Source organism: Solanum dulcamara, chromosome 8 (assembly GCF_947179165.1).
Source record: "Solanum dulcamara chromosome 8, daSolDulc1.2, whole genome shotgun sequence".
Classification (NCBI taxonomy): domain Eukaryota; kingdom Viridiplantae; phylum Streptophyta; class Magnoliopsida; order Solanales; family Solanaceae; genus Solanum; species Solanum dulcamara.
The window spans coordinates 65,599,373-65,621,007 of NC_077244.1; the positions used below are offsets into that span (position 1 = coordinate 65,599,373).

General features: G+C 32.5%; 1 protein-coding gene across 2 annotated transcripts; it reads right to left on the reverse strand.

The window, feature by feature from the left end:
- Positions 1 to 2,639: 2,639 nt before the first annotated feature.
- Positions 2,640 to 8,898, reverse strand: LOC129899606 (probable transcription factor KAN2). Of its 2 annotated transcripts, none has more exons than XM_055974617.1 (6): positions 7,871 to 8,898; positions 7,408 to 7,484; positions 5,575 to 5,626; positions 5,249 to 5,411; positions 3,949 to 4,009; positions 2,640 to 3,244 (listed from the first exon to the last, which is right to left on the reverse strand). In XM_055974617.1, exons 1-6 carry the CDS (start codon positions 8,574 to 8,576, stop codon positions 3,098 to 3,100), a joined length of 1,206 nt encoding a protein of 401 aa, XP_055830592.1. In that variant the 5' UTR covers positions 8,577 to 8,898; the 3' UTR covers positions 2,640 to 3,097. The 2 variants fall into 2 exon arrangements, with proteins under 2 accessions (XP_055830592.1, XP_055830590.1); XM_055974615.1 differs by having other exon boundaries at positions 3,949 to 4,012.
- Positions 8,899 to 21,635: the final 12,737 nt, after the last annotated feature.

The window sequence follows — 21,635 nt, forward strand, 5'->3', positions numbered from 1 at the left end:
TTGTTGGATTTAAATATGTTTTATATATATATATATATATATATATATATATATATATATTTATGTGATATTTTTATAGCTATAAAAGCATGTCATTAATGATAAAACGTAAAAGATTTATAGCAAAATCAAATTGCATTCAAATGTAAAAGGTATCATCCGAATACGAAAATAATGGCATACTTCCTTTGTTCGATTTTACTTGTCTAATATATTAAAAATATTTTTTTATTTACCCCCCACTTTAACAAATCAAAAGAGAATTATTATTTTTTTCAATTATATTCTTAACATTAAATAACGATTTCTCAAAAACATTGGAGTAGAAATAGTCAGTTTGATGTTACATAGCATAGTAAATATGAATAATTTAATAAAAATAAATATTAAATTAATAATTTTTAAAGAAGAGTGCAAATAATACTGAACAATTAAAAAGAAATTAAGGGAGTATCAAATAAAAAAGAGTCAGTAATATATTGTATTAGGAAACTTACAGTACGATTTCGGAGAAATTAGTTTGACACTAAGGGTGTGTTTCTCTAGAATATTCGTGATTTTCTTCCTTATTTTCTAGTATTTAGTTAGTAAGAGAAAAAAAATTCTAACACGTTTAGATATAAAGGCAAATATTATGACACCAGACTTGAACTCCCACCTTAAAACAGAAATCTGGAACCTTGTCCCAACCCAAGACTCGACACCAATCCAAGGACCGATTTATATTGTTCCCAGGGTCAAATCCCTAGAAGGATGTAATTTGGGTTCAACATATCGAGTAGGGATTGGGGCCGGAGTCGAGAGTTGAGTTTCGAGTCAAGGTCAGGTCTAGAATTGAGGTTGGAGTTTGAGGCATGGCCTAAATTGGAGTCGGGAGTCTTGGGTCCAGTGTCAAGATTAGAAGTCAGGTTTCAATTCTTGAGTCAGGGGTAAGGATTCGTGTCTTGGATGCTAGAAGGGATTGAGTTCTGGGTCCCAGATAGGGAACCATTTCCTAGTCTAGAGTTGGGTCCCGAAGAGTCAAAATAAGGTCGAGTTGGGTCCTGATTGAGGTCGGAATCAGTAGATGGGAGGAGCGAATGGTGGATTAGGAGAGAGGATGCGGGCCTGAGCGGAAGGTGGGGTGGGGGTCATGTGACGGGTGCTTGGTCGAAAGGCTTGGGGTGGGGGTGGGGGTGGGGGTGGGAGGCTGAGGTTGAAACAGAGTTCCGAAAAATATTTTTTTTACTTTACATAGAAAAGTCATTTTTCTTATTTGGAAAAAAGTACACTTAAAAAACATTTTCTATATTTAAGCCAAAAAAATCCTTCGTACCAAATACACCCTCACTCTAGCCTCATTCTGTGATCTACAACTATAAAAATCAATTTAATTTAATTAAGTGGGAAATTGATGTATTAATATCAATCCATAATTTCCTCCCTTTAATTTAGGGTTAAAAGTTTTCTCCAAAAGCAAACTACAATTTTATTCTTCACCAGTCAGTGTCTTTTTTTCTTTTATCTTTTGTGTGGGGGACCTCTGATAGGAAGGTGGGAGGATATTGGAACTAATAAAGAATTTTGAATGAAGTACCATGTAGACTATAGTAGCAAAGATAGTGATAAAGGAAAAGGTATTAACATAATGAGCATAAAAAGGGTATATGGTAACATCCTTTTCTTCTTTTCATCTTGTCCTTTTCTATTTGTTATCTTTCATTTCTTAAATCTATATCTTTTTTAGCTCCTTTACCAGTAATTTTCTTATCTTTCCTTTCCTTTTCTTACTTTTTTATCTTTATTGTGATAGTGTAAAGCATGTGACAATACTTTGGAATAAATAATGAAAACTTTACTCACATCTAATATTTACACTAATTTAATAGGTACATGACATGAGACATTACATAAAATGGTGAAAGGTTTACCTTCGCCTATTATTACCAACACCTATCGAATACATAGATGATAGACATGGAAAAAGTGCACACGAATATTTTTTTTTTATATTGTCATTTAATTTGTATCTGCTTTTTAAATTGTTTTGCTCGTGTACCTGCTTCCGACTTAAAGTGTCTGAAGTTGGTTTAACTTCATACACAATGTCTAAAATTTCATAAGGCTAAAGTTCAGGCAGACACAATGTCTAAAATTTTATACGGTTAAAGTTCAAGCACATGCATAGGGCTGAAGTATGGCCATTTTTGTTAGAATTTCAATTGTATGTGTCTGACTGTTTTTGCCTCAATATATCGATTTTTTGCTTGCATTTGTCATATATGCCTAAGTTTAGTCATTTTTGTCTTGACTTCGATCTTCTCAGTTTGAAGTATGCACATATAAATTGTAGTTCAAGAAAAAATGCATAAACTTCACTCATATACAACTTCAAATATTTTTGCCAAGCCTAATTAAATTCAAACATCCAATAAAAATTAAAAGATGGGTTCGACTGAATTAATAATTTTAGCTTGAATCTTGTATATATATTGAGAAATTTGACCAACTATTACTTTATGTAGTAATTTAATAGTCCGAATAGTAGAAATTTTTTTAATAATACTCTCTTAATTGTTAAAATGGATCAGAAATGAAATATCTATTTTAATATAAAAATCGAGTAAAATTAAATGGACGGAATACTATATAATGGGCCATTTCTTTTCTTTTAACATAATAATAAAGTGAGTCATACAATTACCAATGATAAAAAGATCACTTCCTAGATACTAGTTACAAAAAGAAAGTAAAAAAAAGGCCTTTTTTTTACTTTCTCCCTCAATGACTACTCTAATAATACACAAAATCAATTAGATTTCATATTCTTTTTTCTCTCTCTCTCTAGAAAGGAATAAAATAAGATATTGTTTGATGTAAAGGAGTCGCATATTAATTTCCTCTCTTCTCCTTATGCCTTCTTCCTGTCTTTTTTGTCTCCTTGTCTTTTTTTAGCTCTCTTTTGCTTTTCTCTCATCTTGTGGGTACCTGATTCTCTTCCTTGTGTTACTTTTTTCTTTAAACCAAACCTCCCTTACCTTTGCCTTGTCAGAAATTATAATGATTTCAAAATGAGTACTAGTAACTTATCTGCATGCAAGATTTTTTTATTATTTTCTTACTCTGAAGGCCTTCCTAAAGTGAACTCCAAATTAGGCTTCTTGGGACTTGTGTCTGTAATGCTTGAAGAGCTCACTTCTCCAGATAATCTATCATAGCTTAAACATTTTGCTTCCAAATCTATATGTTGGATTTTCTCTGTTTTCTGGCCAAATAAATCAAAAGAGTGAATCAGTATTGAAGAATAACAATAGTACTATACACGTTAATGTAAAATGTGTGAATAAAATGACTAGGGGGAATACAACAATTACATGACAAAATTGCATATACATTTCCACTTAGAATTTATAGTTAGTAGGTTCAGAATGAATTAAATGTCGAATATATATATACAAGCATATTTTTTGTGAATGTGTGTATCAAGTTAAAATCAATGATAGAGAGATCATACTTAGTCTAAGCAATATATTATAGGGAAATTAATAAAAAGACATCTTTTAAGGAAAGAATTGCTCATGACTTTAGTTTCCAATGGCTTTTGAAAATGAGCTGCCTTATCTTTTGTAAAAGCTTGAAATCCTTTCTATGTCATTCTACTTTTACGTTATAATCACAAGTCAATCCAAATTGCTACATAGATTTAACTTATATACACTTACTATCAATAGTATTATTTCTAACGTGATATATCAGGTTGTTCATCTCAATTTCTAAATAACTATCTAGTTTCACTATGAATAGTACTCTTTACGTAGATTTCGAATATATACCTTTTATTTTAAAAAAATTTAAAGCTTACGATCGCTATGTATGAATTCACGATCAAACTTTAAAGGTTTTGAAACTCGAAATTCATTTCAACGATGCCTCATAAATTGAGATGGAATGAGAGTAGTAAATTAGTACCTCAAGAGATGGGATGTTCCCAGGGTAGTCACCATGTTTGCCATGCAGCTGCCAACTTTCCCTGCTACAAAAACCATAACAATTGAATAGACTATATTGAGTCAGTGGAAGCCATGCATGCAGAAGAAAGAAAAAGCAGTCTTAAGGAAAATGAAAGCCATCTTTTTACAGTCTTATTTAAAGCTTCCTATCTTTTTCTTTTCTTTCTTCACTTAATTATTATATATGACCCCCTTTTTTGCTAAAGTTTCCACCGCACATGTGATGTGAAAGGCACATTAACTACTAAAATCAAAACCAACCTTCAAGGAAGTTTCAAAAAATAGCCATAGACATTTAACCTTTGGCACCAATTTAAGTTTAAAATTTAAATTACTAAATATGGGGCCATTTTATTACTAGCTGGATTTTTTAACTTTGGCACTAATTTTTAAGAGTAGTAGGTCCTCTTTCAAATAGTTGTGTGAGCCCACAAAATCCAAAAGAAAGAGATATGCTCATTAATTAATTCCTAGATAAATTTTGTCATTTATGGTAAACATATATAATCCTATTCTAAAGTTTTCGAAATCTTTGAATTTTTCCCATATTCTTCTTTAGTTTAATTTCCACACGTAATTTCATCCATTGTTGCCGACAAATGGAACATAACAATATTCTAATTCCTTTTCTGTTATTCGAAAATAGTCTATCTATCTTCCCACGTATTATACTGAATATGTTGTTATTATAATTCTTTTCCTCTTTTTTCTGGTCATCTTTTATACATACATATGCTACAACTTTTTATAAAGATGCTCTAGCTTAGACTTTAAAGGAGAATCACTTGTCATTCCTGGCTTATAAAGTTTTAAATTCTTTCAAGATTTTCAATTGTGTAGTCTATAACTTTCATCTTTGATTTCCCTCATTACCCTTTCTTGTTTCTTTCTTTACTTCCTTTTAAGTCCAGCGAAGTAATACTAATAATACTACTTAAAAACAAATCTTATGGCCTAGCTAGAGGACACTTCTTTTGTCTGATTTGTTACCTTTGGAGGAGTACAAATTAAGAGTTCTCACGTCATACGTGGGGTTCTCAGTTTTCTTATTTAATTTTTTCCTAGCATCATTATATATGATCAAAATTATAGAATTGTCTTTGTATAAACATGTCAAATTACACAATACTTCCATTGTTTTAGTGTATTCAATAGTGACGAAATTAGAAAATTTGCAAAAGGTATTCAACATATACATATATAAAAATAATTTTTAATTTGTATATATAGTATAATTTTTCGATGGAAAAAGCTCTTACCTTGAAGAGTTGCTCCAAAGACCATGATAATCAATCTCTTGGAGATGCATACTATTTCTTCCTTGGTGGTTAGATAAATCAGACTTTCTTGAATTTTCCATTTCAGGCATTAAATCCTCTGAAGTTTCCCCAGAAGACCCATTATCGAATACCTCCGATTGGCCTAATTAACAAATTCACAGGAAAAAAAATACTAACTATAATTTCTGTATATTTAATTTCAAGAAAAATAAAAATAAAAAGAATTACTTAGGGTTATTTTCTATAAAGTACTCTGGAATAACAAATTAATCATATTATAAGGTGCATGATGGATATATCTAAACCTGAAGAAGCTGGAACTGCTGCTCTATCGGTAGTCTTAACCGTCCGATACATCTGCAAATATACATATATATAATCGTTAACATTAATTATCTATATTATTAAAGTTTAAGTTATATACATTACTAGCGTGAAAGCAAATATTTCAAAAATATTTACAGATAACTCTCCTTAAAATGTGAGATTCGTAATCTTGAAACTAAGACAAGTTGTTTATTATAACAGTTCGACCAAATTGGATGCAGTGTATATGTATATGTATGTATATACTCAACCTCTGCAGCACATAATACATAGTAGTAGTTCAGTGTATTATAGTACTATATACATAGAAAAAGCAAAATGTAAAGAGACAATGGGAAAGCCTTTCCCACAGTACTGTAGACAAGGTAGCTTGATGGATACAATTCTTTAATTAGTAAAGTACGTCCACATAAATCATGATGACTACCTTTTTGCTTGTGATACATGTATGTTAATATGCATGTCCATGCACCACATGATTTTCATAGATAAACACATGTACATTCACAAATTAACTTGCACACACTTCTTTTTTTCATTTTATTTAACCATCGGAGAGTTGAAGTTTAAGAGACCGACTAATCTAGATTCGTATTTAATATATTTATTAAGAAAGATAAAATCTTTCAATTGAGGATCTATTATTTCCACCACCTTCATATGAAATATTTGATTAAGAATGAAAAAAGTTCAATTAGTCAATCTTATTGCGTCGTGGTTTGTATACGCTCTTCAACACATAAGCATGTGCATATATAAAAATATAGTTACAGACACAGAAATATAAAGAGCTTGTTGTGTAAAAATCCATAATCATGAGATATTATTGGGACATGATTGCTTTTGTACTTATTTTGGATAGAAAAATAACAGTAATTTATTGGCAGAATACCTAAAGATCGCCTAAACTTGACACATTTTTTATATTCTTCAAAACTATGAATAGTCTTAATTATTTCTCTAAACTTGGCTATTAGGTAGTCTTTACCCTCGTACCATCTCATTTTGAGAGAGTGACATACATTCGCTTGCCACGTGAGAGTATAGTCACTTTTTTTTGACACATCACCATCTAGCAAATAGACAAGCTGAAAGCGCTAATTAAGATTACTAATAATTTAGAACATCTAAATAAATCACCACCAAATTTAGAGTGATCTTTAGATATTATGTCGTAATTTATTAGTGATTTCATTCAAAATACTAGTAGCAGCAGGACTAGTAATAATAATTAAGAGTGTCTAGACTTGTCTGGCTAAGCTGCACCCGCCCCACCCCACCCACACCCACCTGTTGCATTCTTTGGTGTTTTGTCTGTCTCGTCATATTGTATTATTGATGAATCATTATGAATAAAGACTCCCTCTCCTCTGTTATTGAACCCACACTTTTTCTATTCTTTATTACTCTACTATTCTTCTACTACAACTCCTACTGCTACTACGTACGTACATGGATAAATGGTTCATTCACCAAAGCAAACAAAAATAAAGCTGCATTAATATAGGCTTTGCAGAACCATCAGATCTACTAGCTAGGCTAGGCTAGGATAGACTAGCTAGCTAAGCATAGAATGAAAAAACAAAATTCAATTTTAAAAAAAGAGGGTACATTGGAATTTGAAATGTCTGTTGATTTTAGACATTTTCTTCTAATAATGTTGGCTTCTTGTAAGAAATCTAATGTAAGTATTAGACTTCTGCGAAGACTCCAAAAGTTTTTTGCACCCACAGTAAAAGCATATACTAGCTAGCAGTATTAAAATTATAAATCCACAAGAAAATGAGTGAAAAAATTCTACAAAATTTTACCTGTAAATGGGATTTAACATGTGCCAAAGTGAGATCTTTCACATCCATTAGCTCAAGAACTGATTTGGGTGTTGCTCCTATAAAAATCCCCCCAAAAAGTGAAATTAATATAATTGAGTTCATATTACTTCCAAGATAAAATCTCACACTTTTTAAAAAAAATAAAATTGATAGTGGGAAATCGAACTCTCACTAACAAAAAGTGAAAGTAAAAATTCAGATAGTCATCAGTTAAACAATCAACAAGCATAATTTTTTTTTTGCGTATGTATTTATGGATCGAGGTGAAAAGCGATAATAAGTTCAGTTGAACCCATTCAACCTTCACCCCTAAATCAAATACGCATCAGGTTATTATAAGTGGCAGAGTGGTATTATAAAACTAAGATTCAGCCCTTTGTCGACTCTGATGAGTGAAAAGAAAAGAAAAAATGATAGAAGAAGAGATAGAAAAGAAGCCTACTTTCATGGCCACCCAAGAGCTCAACAGCATGAACAAATCTGGCATGAAGACTACTAGTCCATCGCATCCGTGGAGCTCTCATGGTACGTTTAGCTGGAAACCTTGACAAAAATCTCGATCGCATTAGCCCAGCTTGATGATTAGAGTGATGAAAAGGGACAGTAGTTGGTGAGGAATTAGAAATAGTTTTGTTACTATTGTTATTAAAATTACTAATACAACTACCAGAAGAATGTATAGGTAATGTAGGTGTTGTTGCAGTAGTAGTAGAATTGTCAAAAGTTTGTTGAGCAAATATTGGGTAGTTATGATGATGAGAAAGAGGAAGAGGGTTTTGATGGTATACTGGAATTCCTCTTATAGGTCTTAAGAAACTAAGTTGTTGATTTTGTTGGTGGATGAAATTGGTGTTGTTTTGGAGGGGATGGAAATGGGAAGAGTTAATTATGCGATTAGGATGAGGAGGAGAAGGTTTATAATTAGGATTGGATAAAGAAAGCTCAAAAAGAGTAGTATTATTGTTGTTATCAGGCTTTGAGTTTCTTGATTCCAAAGCTCTTCTCCAGAAGAATAAGTCCATCTCATGATCTTGATCAGTATTGTTATTATTATTTCTCGTCGTCTTCCATGTTGTTGTTGATGATGATTTGCTGTTTGGAGAACTGATTTGTAAAGATAAGTCTGGTTGTGCTGGGAATAGCTCCATATATAATTCTTTGCCCTAGCTAGCTACTACCTCTTTATGTTGTTGTTTCTTGTGTTTTGTAAGTAGGTTAAGGAAAAAGAGAAAGAAGGAGAGAAGTGAAAATTTGGGATTTTGGGGTTTGTTGTGTTGATCAAAAGAAGGGTAGTAATAGTAGTTGTTGTTGTAAGGAGGAATTTGAGATTGAGTTATAGAGAGAGAGAGAGAGAAATGACAAAGGATGAAGATGAAGTGAATGGTTGTTTCTTTTGTGTGAAGTATATGTGAGAAAATGACACTTTGAGAGGCTAATGTGGGGTAGAGGAGAGTAGGGGGGGAGAAGGAGATTGTTCCTTTTGTGGACGTGAGGGTAAGATGAGAAAAGTACTCAAGAAAAGATGAAGAATAAGGAAAGTTAAATAAGTTTTTGGGAGAAGAAAAAAAAAAGTTATGGGGCTTTGCTTTCTTTTTTTACTTTTTCTTTTAACCCTTAGGTCCCTAGCATTCTTTTGGGAAAAAAAAAAAAGGAAAATAATTTAGTGTAAGCTTTAAAGTGTTCATTTGCCGCTTAAATAATTCCAATCAACTTAGTTATCCATGCTCAGTGAGACAAGAAAATCTAAGATATTTATACGAATATCCTCTCCGAAATCAAAGATTACAAAGAGATCTCGTTGGCATGCCCTACAAAATGAAAAGGATCTTTGATCCTGATCGGCCGATCTTTCCGATCCCGAAACAAAGAGTTCTTGAGCATGTTAAGGGATTAGGCGGCCAGACTATCAAGGATTTCAAAGATCTTTCATACTATTGCCCAAAAACAAAGATTCCATTTTCAAAAGTTTCAAAGGGTTGGCGGAACGAACCAAGAAAAAATAGATTGATTTTGATAGGTCATGGAGCGTCTGAATGATGACTTTCTCCGTTTTTGTACTATTTTTAAGAAAATATTAATTAGGAGTGTTATTTGACTAATGTATTCCTTATTAATTCTTTGATAGTTATGTGCCTCTTAATTCTAGTATAATTAAAAAATGGAGGCAACATGAAAACAAAGGATGAAGTGCACAATATTTTCGGTTCACTTCGTCACACTCTTTGACACTCATCAATCAGCTAAAAGACGACAGTTGCGAAGCCCAGAGAAAAAAAAGTTCGTGGATGCATTGGCAACACTGACACTGCGGCTTCACCAGGGTTGGGAGAGTCCGGGGCCGGTTGGTTGAGACCGGCTTCGGAATTAACAGGGGAACTACTTCCAAATAACAAGACCAGGTATACCAATTTGGAGAAAACGCAAATGTCTATGCCAGGCTGCGGAGGCTGGCTGCCAAAATTGAGCCAATTTGCTGTCGGAGTAGGCTAAAAGGTGTACTCATTACAACGACTAGCTACTTATTGCGGCCTGCCCAGAATGCCCATACAGCTCCCTTCTCAAAGAACCGTACGTGAGAATTCTGCCTCATACGGCTCCGTCCCGAGCTTCTGTCGTCGCAGGTGCTTTTATGGCTCCTCACTCTAGCCCTAACCCTGAATCCACAAGTACCGGCTTGATTACCCCATAAGGCACTCGACTAGAAGGAGTGGATGTTAGGTACGCAGGAAAGACTCTAACTATGCACTGGCACTAGCCCTGGGCATGGATTCTTCTTTGATTGAAGGAACGACCAATTAGGTTTATAGATTTGAGCTAGACCTTTTAAAACTTAACTGAACTAAGTGATAAAAAAAACTTCGAAAATGTCGCCAACCAGATTGTGTCAACATCATAGCATTAGGAACACTTTGTATAATCCGATGTCTTTTCTTCAAATGGCCGAACTCTCACAAATAATGTAATACTTGGGGGTGACAGTAGTGGAAGTAGCTAGTATGAAATTTCTTAGGCACTTACCCGCATGATTTGACCCATCTTTCTTTCTTCCATGAGAAAACACTGCTCAGTGAGAGAAGTAATCTTCACTGGCACAAGAATCTCCTCACAACAACCTCCACTATAATAGAAACCGACAATGAGTTTACGAAGGCTTCGAGTAGTGCGGGATAGGCTAATCACCAAACTACTCTGGAATAGGTTAATCGCTGGAGACAAAAACAAGTGAATCTAGTTTTGAGAGCATGTCATACTTTAATAGGAGGCGTAGAGCGCCCAACAATTGAGTTTCGTAACTTAGGTAAGCATCCGCTCGAAATGAATGACTTTCTCCTGTCTCCTCATGGGTTCATCGCACAGCTTACTCCCTTTTGCAAGCCCATTTTCAAGCTCTTGAGAAAGAAGAAAAGGAGAAGAACGATTCCCTAGACTGACTAACAAATTCAGACTTAGGCCTGTTTCGATGAAAGCCCACAGAAGGATCGTTGGCTCCACGCAGTTCTCCCTTTAACACCAACGGTAGATAGGAACCAAACTGTCTCACGTGGAGGCTACCTAACATACAGGTGACTGCCCTGGTTGTGATTTCTTCCTTGGGTAGGTCATCCGTGAGGGCATAGACTTTTCTCCGTTAGGCTCCTGTAAGGGCGGAACCGGGGCCTGGCCATCTTTTATTTGCGGTCGACGTTCCTGCTTTGTCCGTCGACAGCTGAATGTTTTGATTGGTAGGATGCGAAGGGGAATGATTGGTCCTCCTAGCGCTTGAGCCTACCTTCGCACACCTCTGTTACTCTTTAGGAGGCATCCGCCCCAGATAAACTACCCACCTCGTACCAAGACTTAGGAGTGCTCCGCCATGGGCTTGTAGCGACTGAATCTTATTTTCGATAGAGCACCATTGATTGGTCTATTGGCAAAGAAAACCTGGGAATTCAATGCTGAAGGTAAAGTTGGAAAAATATAATTAATTCTCTCTTGATTGTTTAAATTGATAATTATTTTGGGACAATTATTTTTAGTATACATAACATCTAATATAGGACGGAGGGAATATATATGTAATGTATTTATTCAACTAATGTAAATATGAGTGTGAGTGAGCTTTTGCCCCCTTTTAACTCCCTCCCCCAACAATCCCTAAAATTTTAGATTTTACGCTTAACATGAAATGATTAGACCTAGTTATGGTAATTCATTTGGTTAATTTCATTGGGATAAGAAACAAGTCTACAACTCGTAAATTATTTGCCTCTTCCCTTTTACACAAAAAATTATTTCCTACAAGTTCAGTGTACTTCGGAAAGGCCTCAGCCAAATGGTCCTTCAAAAGTCAATGAAAAAGTTAAAAACTTCAATTTATCTTATTCTTTGGCCCTTCAATTTTATGGACTATTTTACTTTGCTCCGTCTCATTTTGAACTTATTAGGACATAAGAAATTATCTTTGGAAGTAACTTTTATTCTATTATTTAGTTATTCTACCACATTTTCTCAAATCTTATGAATTATTCTTTAAAAATAAAACATCGTTATAGTGTGCACGTTCACATTCTCTTATGTATTTTCTATAATTAAAAAAAAAAAAGTCCACCAAAAAGTATTCATGGTCAACCAAAAATATATATTCAGTCAAATTATAAATTGAATTATAAAGACCAGTCTAGCAGGACATGAAATGCTTTTTGGTTAATGAATTGGATCGATAATTTGAACCATTTGGCCATTTGGCTTATAAAAATATATTCAAAATGTATAGATAGTATATACTTTATATTATATATATAGAGTGTGTATACTTATTATAAATTAGTTGACCAAAGAATATTATCCATAACTTTTTCATAAATAATTTGGCAAACATCATTTATGCAGACACGAATACAAAAAAAAATTAAAATGTAATAGTACTCCAACTATTTGCCCAAATAAAACACACAACAAAATTGGTTTCACATTGAATTTAATAATCAAATTTGAGAATGGTAGATTAATTTGCATATATAGAGAGGTATGAACACATCTATCAAATTGGAATAACTCCTAAATTTGACCTACCAAAACTGTATTATTCTTACTGATTGAGGCATGTAGTACGGTAGTGTCGTCTCAACGATATATATTTCACATTTTTCCTGGTGTCTTTTCTCCTAACAATCCAAGATTGCGAAATTCAAATTATTTCTTAGTTTTTTATTTTTTTTAAATTATTAAGAATGTTGAAATTTGAATATTACGTTGAGATAAAAAAAAAAATACAAAAGAGTTTCGTTCAAAATTGATCAAACAAGTTAGCTTTATTTTTATTGTGATCGTGACAAAGAATCTTAATAGTTCGGTTGGTTGGCTACCTGAACTTTTACCTTGTTGATTAAGATTCAATTTTCCACTTTTGTAATCCCCTTCCTTGACCCTCAATTTTATGTTTAGGGGGTGGGGGATGTTTTGGAAATTTATGCAATAAATTATTGTAATATTAGTTTCTTAAGCTATAAGGAGAATCGAATTTGTTCAAAAAAATAACTTAAAAAATGAACGATTTCTTTGCTTCCTATTTCTTCATCCTTACAAATACATATGCAGATGATCAAGACTAGACGAATTTTTAGCAGCCATAATAATAATAATAATAATAATAATAATAATAATAATAATAATAATAATAATATATCGATAGGCAAGTTATGTGGTGCTGAATTGATGGTCCATTTTATTTACTAAACACATACATATTTGGTCCTATATATTGATTTCCTTTATGAATTGACAAGACTTTAGAATTTTGAATCAATCATTTTCTCCCAATAAGTCCAAATCTAACATTTTATCACCATAAAGGAGAGGGAAAAGAAATAAATAACCCAAAATTTTTAAAGAGAAATGTATTAATTAAAATTCTGTATAGAGAATTGTGGTCAAGTTCTTGCGTCAAGGAATATTATCATTCTTCATTGAAACAAATATGTATAGTCTATAGACAAAATATTCATGGAAATTCAACTTACAAATGGCTTTGTGAAAAATGGTCTAATATGTATGTAACTTTGGGAAAATAATATGGTCTAGTCTTTGTTTTTACATTTTTGCATAACATAGATTCCAAAATCTTCAGGTATTTTTTGCAGCGAAATCAAATATGAATAATTTTTTTTAAATAATACTTAGAGCTTCAAAAATTGCAAGAAACATACTATGCACGTGTGTACTACATCCACGTTATATATGTGTACCTATGCATTTTTTTTGTTTATAAATTGGAAATGGATTTAACCTCGATAATAAATGTTGTTTTTGGTCCACAATTTTTTCCTTTTTTGCATCAAATTTTGCGTCCAAATACCAACAATTAATGGTGAATATAAATCTATAATCCAGCCATATAGGGTTGTGATACCTTTTTGTGGATAAACGCCAAAAAAATTTGCTTCGAAACACCAACAAATAAGATGAATATAAAATTACAAGGAGATTATTTTCAAGTAATTAAGCTACACATAATATGGGATAACGTTGAACAAATAATTAAAAAGAAAAAAGAAGAAAAAGTCGACTATTTTTATGTAATGTTGTTCATACAAAATAATTTTGGTCCACATAAATACATATGATTATCAATTTGAAAAATAAAAAATAAAAAAATGTGCCCACGAATGGGAAACTTTTCAATTTAATTTGATGATAAACTTATTGAATTTTGTTTACCTTCACCTAAGTTAATTTTCTTAACTGTGCAAAATATAGCAAGGGACAAAAATAAAAGAATAATTATATATACCTTGAGCAAAATAGAGTGAGATATAACTAGTAAAGTAAGCTTAATTAGTGTATTAGTCAATAAGATTAGACTTAAAAATTATTTTATTAGCCTGACAGAAAAAAACTAAGATATACTCTAGCAAACATACACCTTAAATGCAGCTAATGTCATGTTTGTTTTCTAAAAAAAATAATAATAATAATTCAAAGGAAAGAATCATATTGTCTCTAGCTTATAAAATGTATAAAGGTAGAATAGACTCTATTAATAATTAGATATATAATTAATACACGACGATTGTGCCTGGGAATTTTCATAGCAAACAGACATAAATAACCTACTAAGATACATTCTACTCTATATAGTAAATAATTATTGAAAAAATAAGGAAGAAATCAAAATATTTATTTAAACAAACTGTAAAATAATGTTAAGTCAAGATTTTTTGAACCCCACAATAGTAATTTTCTTTTTCTGGAAAACGTTGAATTTATTTACCAGTTGGATTTCCTAGGCTTCCCGGCAGCATCGGAAGCATCGTGCAGATTTATATACTAACAAAACACTTCCACATATTAGCCTAAATTTGATTTTCTTTTATTTGAATATTTTCTTAATTAACACCCAATATGTACATCAGTCCAAACACATAAATTAAAGTGTGAGAATATGCATCGCTTAGCTATGAAGGAGTGGTAAGTACTTTTCATTCTTAAATATTAATTAAATGTCTCAAGTTCGAATACGTGAATGCAGAGTCGCCTTTATTAAGAAGTGAATACCAGATATTTTATTATATAGTCAACTATTCTTCGATAATGAGAAGTGTATTTCAAATATTCCTAATCGTGAAGATTTAGAAAATTAAAGAAATTATAGCTAGGTTGGAAGCATCCAGGTTACGTTTATAAGCAATCAATTTGTTTTTTTACTTATATTGGTGTTCCTTGTTTCATGCTAATTCTCAGCTTCCCTAGGCATTGGACAATAGAAGGAATCTTACATTTATAATACCGTTATTTGTTTAATCATATTCTATAATTATTTTAATGTTAGATCTCTATAGTTTTTACCAAATAAGCTAAGAGAACGTTATTATATAAATACATTGCTACAAAATCAATTATGTACTCGATAGAAGTGCGTTTCATTTAATTACTTAGTTTTACATTGTTTAAATGTATTTTATGAGTTTCAAGAATGATTGATCTGACAGTACCATATGTGGTGCAAATGTTGAGTAAATTCACGATATCTTCATCAACTATACATACACGATTAGAAAATTGGTTTTTTGGTCATTGGTGAATTAATATGGACTTTTCTAAGTGAAAAGGATGGGGTATTTTTTATTAAGTGACCGTGAAAATGAAACATAGAACGTGACTACGCTAGCTAGAGATTGAATATTTTGCAAAATTCCAATGATTATTATCTTATTTTCGAGATATTAACATTGTTTTCTTTTTTTCCCTACAAGTAGAACCGTTAAAATAGCTTAGTTCGTGAGGCTACCCTAATCTAACCTGTTAATTGGCTCGAGTTGAGCCTTAAAAAAAATCAACCCATTTTTAAAAAAATTCAAAGTTTAGTCAATTTTGGTAAAGTTCATGTTGAACCTATTGTTGATTGTTGCTACGTTTTACTTTTCTTCAAAGCTTAGGTTCTGACGTTGCGTTCGGTCAAAGTCTAACTTTATGAACACTAGAGAATTTAAACAATCAGAATTCAAATTCGGACTTATAGATCAAATGTTGGGCTATGTCAAAGCCAAACTTTAGACCTCAAGTCTGAGTCAAGGTCATTTTGAAGTTAGGCTCTAATAGAGTCCAACTTCAAATCCTTAAATTTGAATTTGAGAATATAATTCTAATTTCAACTTCAAACATCCGTATATCTAAATTAGATTTGTAGACGACTAAACTTCAGAAACTTTGACTTAATTATTTTAAATAGAAGTTTTAAAAATGGTCATGTGTACACTTGGCCCGCTAAAGGCTGAGGATAATTGCAATCGTGAGGCTACAAAATGTGTACAATATTACAAGGAGAATGAAAACGAAAAAAAAATTAATATACCGACACCTAAATAGGTCACTATCTTTGGATGACATGATTTGGCAATTATAAATAAACAAATGGGTCAAAATGTTCATTCAGTAGCCTAACTTTGAGCCACCAAATGCCAGTGAAGTAAAACATAAACCTAATTCCAAGAAATCATATTTGACTTTAGTAAGTATTGATCATGAGTTGTCAAAGAATATAAGTATATATATATATGCTACATGTGTTCTGTGTTCTTAGTATTCTTAAATGCATTACTAGTGATGTAGTTACACCTCAAATGCCCCAATTATTTGATATGGACCAATAATGTTCATGATCTTGTACAAAATATTACAATCATTACTACGAAAAGTATAATTTGATGAAGTTTCTTTTTGGCAGCAATATCACAAAATGCCACTGAATCCTATTTTGAAAGAGGTGATCACGCTAGCTAGCTAGGGTCTTCATGTCACCTTTGTCCCAATTCATGTGACATCATTTGTCTGTACACGAAATTTAAGAAATAAGGAAAGATTTTTAATGTTTACCGAAATTGTCCCTATTAAAGTTACCTTTAGTTGACTTTTTCTTACAATAAAGTGTTAGGTTGGACTGAATAAGCATAAAATATATAAAAATGGTGTCCTTAAATAGTTGAAAAATGAAGAAAAATAACAGTCATTTTTAAACGGACTAAAAAGAAAACTAGGAGGAGAAGGGCAGTAAGTAGTAGGTTCTAACTTATTGCAAAATGAATACTTTATGTTTATATATCATGATTCATGGACATGAACTTTTTCCTAAAAGAGATAAAATCATCAACAACAAAAGTAAATATACGTAGACCTTGTTGTGTGTGCATAAAAAGTATACACATATCTTTTCTTTTTATTAGAATTTCAAATAGTTACAGAAATTACGTGCAGCTTTAACTTTGATCTCACTATCATGAAAATATTTTTTCAAGTAGTAAAGAACGTACATATTTCAATTTCCACAAAGGGTGACGAATATGGGACTATTCAAGGTTTTTATATGCAAATTCCAGCTTGTCCGAATACATATAGCATTTGAAAGTTGTTTAATATTAAGACATTGATGACAATAATAGCATAATAAAGAGATGTTTAAAATAATTGACACCTAAATTATTCCACAAGCTTAAATTGGAAACAGGATGTTATATATGAATATATGATAATATCTATGTAATAAAAGATCAATCGTTGCAACATAATCTAGCTTAGAAAGGCATCTTAATTAGAGCGACATATTTTCTTCTATTGCATATTTGACTAAATCTTAACTTATTCGAGCATAATTTGCTTTTAATGACTTTGTTAATTAGTTTAGCAAAGAAATATGCTATTTATATTAATCACCTCTCTAGATATGTGAATTTAGAATTTTCACTTCAATCTTTATGATGTTTTCACTTTACTCATTACACTTTTAGAATTTACACGTCAGTGTTACTTCCAAAAATTCTTGCTTCAAAATTCAAATCAAAGAAAGATTGGTTTATTTTCTCTAATAGTTCATCGATAAAATTAATGATTCTCTTTTAAATTAAACAAATATGTCTTGCGTAAAATATAAAGCAAACATAAAATTAACTTTAGAAAAGAAAAGAGAAAATATACTTCTTATAGTGCACAAAAAAGAACATTAACTCAAATTGGAAAAGATATTTGTCCATTAATTCCTTAGAATTTTATTCTTTCAATGACTTTGCCAACTGGGAAAAATTCTCAAACCATATAATTTTTAGAAATAGACCCTACAATTGGTACAAGAATAAGAAAGAAAAATCATTTTGCAATATATTCCCTAATCTATTAAGACATTTTCCCATGAGAGAATGATACAAACAACTCCTTCCTTTACAAGCAAAAAAGATAAATATTCTCAAAGTAGACTTGACCATATATACTTGAGTAAATTAAATAATAGTAAGAGAATTAATTAAAGGTATGTTTTGTTTTCAAATCAAATGAAATTAAAGTAATTATTGACACTAATTTTTTTCCAATGTAGGTCCTTTGACAGGTATAGGATCCTCTTAAATTATAAGACTAATAGAAAATGCCAAAAAGTTGAAAACATATTGAATCATTTATGAAGAATTTAAACAAGTGAACCTCTTCGAAATGCCATACATTTTTAATGACAAAGACTCACAGAAAATTATGTTCAGATTTTTCGACAAGAATCCATTAACACTTTGCTTTTAATTATTCTTTATTCTTTTTACGACCCAACTAGTTTAATTCCTTCTTTTAAAAAAATGTGAAGGTACAGAACTATATTATTAACCGATAAATTCACTGATCAGAATATAACAGTGTACTACTAGTGGGACTTATACCTAACCATTCAATATTGATAAAATCTTCAACAGAATGGGAAAAGAAAACAGCGATCTCAGAGGCTGTGTTCAGTACGGAGGAAAATGTTTATCAATTTTTCAGATTGGCTTGGTCCTCCTCACGAGGGTGTGTTCGGTACGAAGGAAAATATTTTTCAATTTTTCAGATTGTCTTGATCCTCCCCACCCTTCAAAACGCTTCATCTTTATCATCACTTCCGTAGCTAATGCTGGAGCCATAAATTTGGCGGAGAGTGTGCAAATTTTCTTATCAGTTATGTTGCGGATGTACAAAAATTAAATGTACACTTATAATAACTAACGTTTAACCTCTATACACCACATATTTTTTTAGCAAAGATTGTGCACCAGACCACCCTTCGCCTAAGATGGCTCTGCCCATGCCCATATTGCCCCATCCCCACCACCCCTATCCCCCACCTCTCATAGTATATATTTGTTAGATTATTTACAAATATAATCTAACTCATTTTCAAGAAAGAAATGACATTAGTACTTATTTAGGTGGGGGCATTTTTATACAATATGCAGTCCAATCAATCAAAGAAACTCACGGACAGGAGCACTGATCCAAATTGGGACAAGTAGTAACATTCATTTACATAGTACAAATTAGGAATGGTAGAAACTACCAACTCTTAACTCACCATCTTTGTAATGTTACCCTCATCAACCTAGAACTATGCCAATAATTTTTTAACTAGATACAGCTATAAATCGAGCTTTTGCTGAGTTGTTCTGAGTCACTGTCAATGTGAGATGATCGTTGCACACGATATGTTGATATAAAGTCTTGTACAGACACGACATGTTGTTAATACGAACCCTATATTAATGAAATAATCTAGCAGCTCAAAGGCTCAGCCATGCCCTTAATGAAAACGGAAACATGTAGATTCCCTCCCAACCTAGAGTAGCTAGGTGCGGAAGTCAAATCAATCCCACGATCCGAATCCGGCTATGATGGCACTTATTCTTTTTTACCGGACAAATCAGCCTAAAATCCAACATTTGCGAAAATAAAGCCGAAATAGTTTAAAATAGATAGATAAATACACAAAAACAGAAGTCTTAGTCAATTAAAACACCCCTAAAAGACTGATTGTCACATGTACAGACATCTAATAAACATAACTGAAAAATAATACAAGTCTCAATGTCTTTGTTTCTCAAATATATAAAACAAAGCATAAGTAAAAGGGACAGGGGAGATCGTCGAACGTCAACGATTACCTCTCAAGTCACCTCGAAGCCTCGGAGGAAAGAATAGAACTCACTCACAGTCCGGGCTCTGAACTTACACAAGTGTAGATAACAAGGGTGAGTACCAAACAACACGTTAATCAGGAAGTCAACTAACAAAATCAGGCAAATCTAAAAACACTAGAACTCATTTCATCCCAATCGAACCTCCTCAACTACAAACATGCGCGAAAATCAGTCCAATCTAGCCTACACAGTTCATATATATCAAGTTGGTCAACAATAGCTCATTAGCTCATCAAACAAGTCACATCAATATCGATTATATCAATCAGAGAGCCACAAAGGGGCATATACACACTTCACGATGACAGATAAGATGTAATGCAATGCAATGCAATGTCACATAAAGTGATGCATTTCTATTCTAATGATACACATCCGTTGTATAACAGATCAAAACACATGGGGGCCACACAAGGGCCATATATCTGCCGAAACTCACCTTGGTTGGACGAAAATGACCTCGGCTCACAATCTCGCCCGAAATGACCTCAACATCACAATCTCGCCGGAAATGACCTCGGCATCACAATCTCGCCGGAACTATTTTCCATCGACATAAGTATCAATGAGTCCCATCACAGTGTTTCAAAACCAATGCAAATAAGCATGTCCACACAGATAATGAGAAAATGATAGTGCTCACAGTCACAACACAATTCATATCATGTAGTTCACGTTGCACGATCAATAATATATCAATATCAACAAGTACATCACTTCCATCATATAAGTCATCAACTCTCTATTTCAATACCTCTTTTATCACATTTAGAATCAATCGGTGTTCAAGTATATCTAAGTCAATTCTCATGATCAACAATGAGTAAAAGAAAATTTCATCAATTCATATCAAGTTCAAGTCAAGGAGTTCACAATTCCAATCAACATCATATCACACATAGTGTTTTAATCACCCTGATCTTTCATTAGGCACAATTCATATGATTATCATTCCAAACCTTATTCCCATTTCACTCCGACACATAATCGAAAGCAAGTTCAAGTAATCTACAAGATTTACGAGATTTTAGAATTTCACATGCCTTAATTGATACCCAGACAATCAAGTATTTGAGCCTTTTTCTTCTGATTCGAAATCGAAATACCACAATATATTCAAATAGTGATTACAATCAAATAATGAAGCTAACAACACCAAGATCATGAAATTTGGGTTAAAGGGTTAAAATGGCTCAAAAATCAAATTCCGAAAATGGGGTTTAAATTCAAAAAAAATGGATGAAAATGATCCTCAAAGCATTAGAAATTCATTAGAAAAAAACATTTCAAAAACGGAGTCCAAAACAGTTCATAATCACCAGTTTAAAAAATTCAACGTTCTTTAAGAAATTCCCAAAATTTGGGGCCCAAAATCCTCAATTTGAAGTTAAAATCATGATATAATGGATGGGTAAGATAGATTTTTGGTAAGAACACTTACCCAATTAAATAGCCTCGAAAAATCACTTCACAAATCGCCCACATGAGTCCCCAAGGTCTAAAAATAAGGAAAATGGCTAAAATCTCGACCATAAACCCCTCAAGTGTCGCTTAAGTGATATAGGGTTCACTTTTGCGACAAGAGGTTCGCTAAGTGGCCTTGTTCGCTAAAGCGGACCCCCTTCGCTAAAGCGGGGGTTCGCTTCTGCGACCCTACCTAGCTAGCTAAAGCGGAGGCTCGCTTTTGCGACCCTACCTTTGCTAAAGCGGACCATGCACCAGATATCAGCAACTTCCAAAATTCCA

Bases quoted from the DNA above. Each gene is read 5' to 3' on its own strand.
- LOC129899606 (XM_055974615.1), bottom strand. From the start codon at position 8,576: ATGGAGCTATTCCCAGCACAACCAGACTTATCTTTACAAATCAGTTCT. The intron at 5,627-7,407 runs GTAAAATTTTGT...GTATATTTGCAG, and splicing joins ATGTTAAATCCCATTTACAG to ATGTATCGGACGGTTAAGAC. The intron at 3,245-3,948 runs GTACTAATTTAC...TTATTTGGCCAG, and splicing joins GGAACATCCCATCTCTTGAG to AAAACAGAGAAAATCCAACA.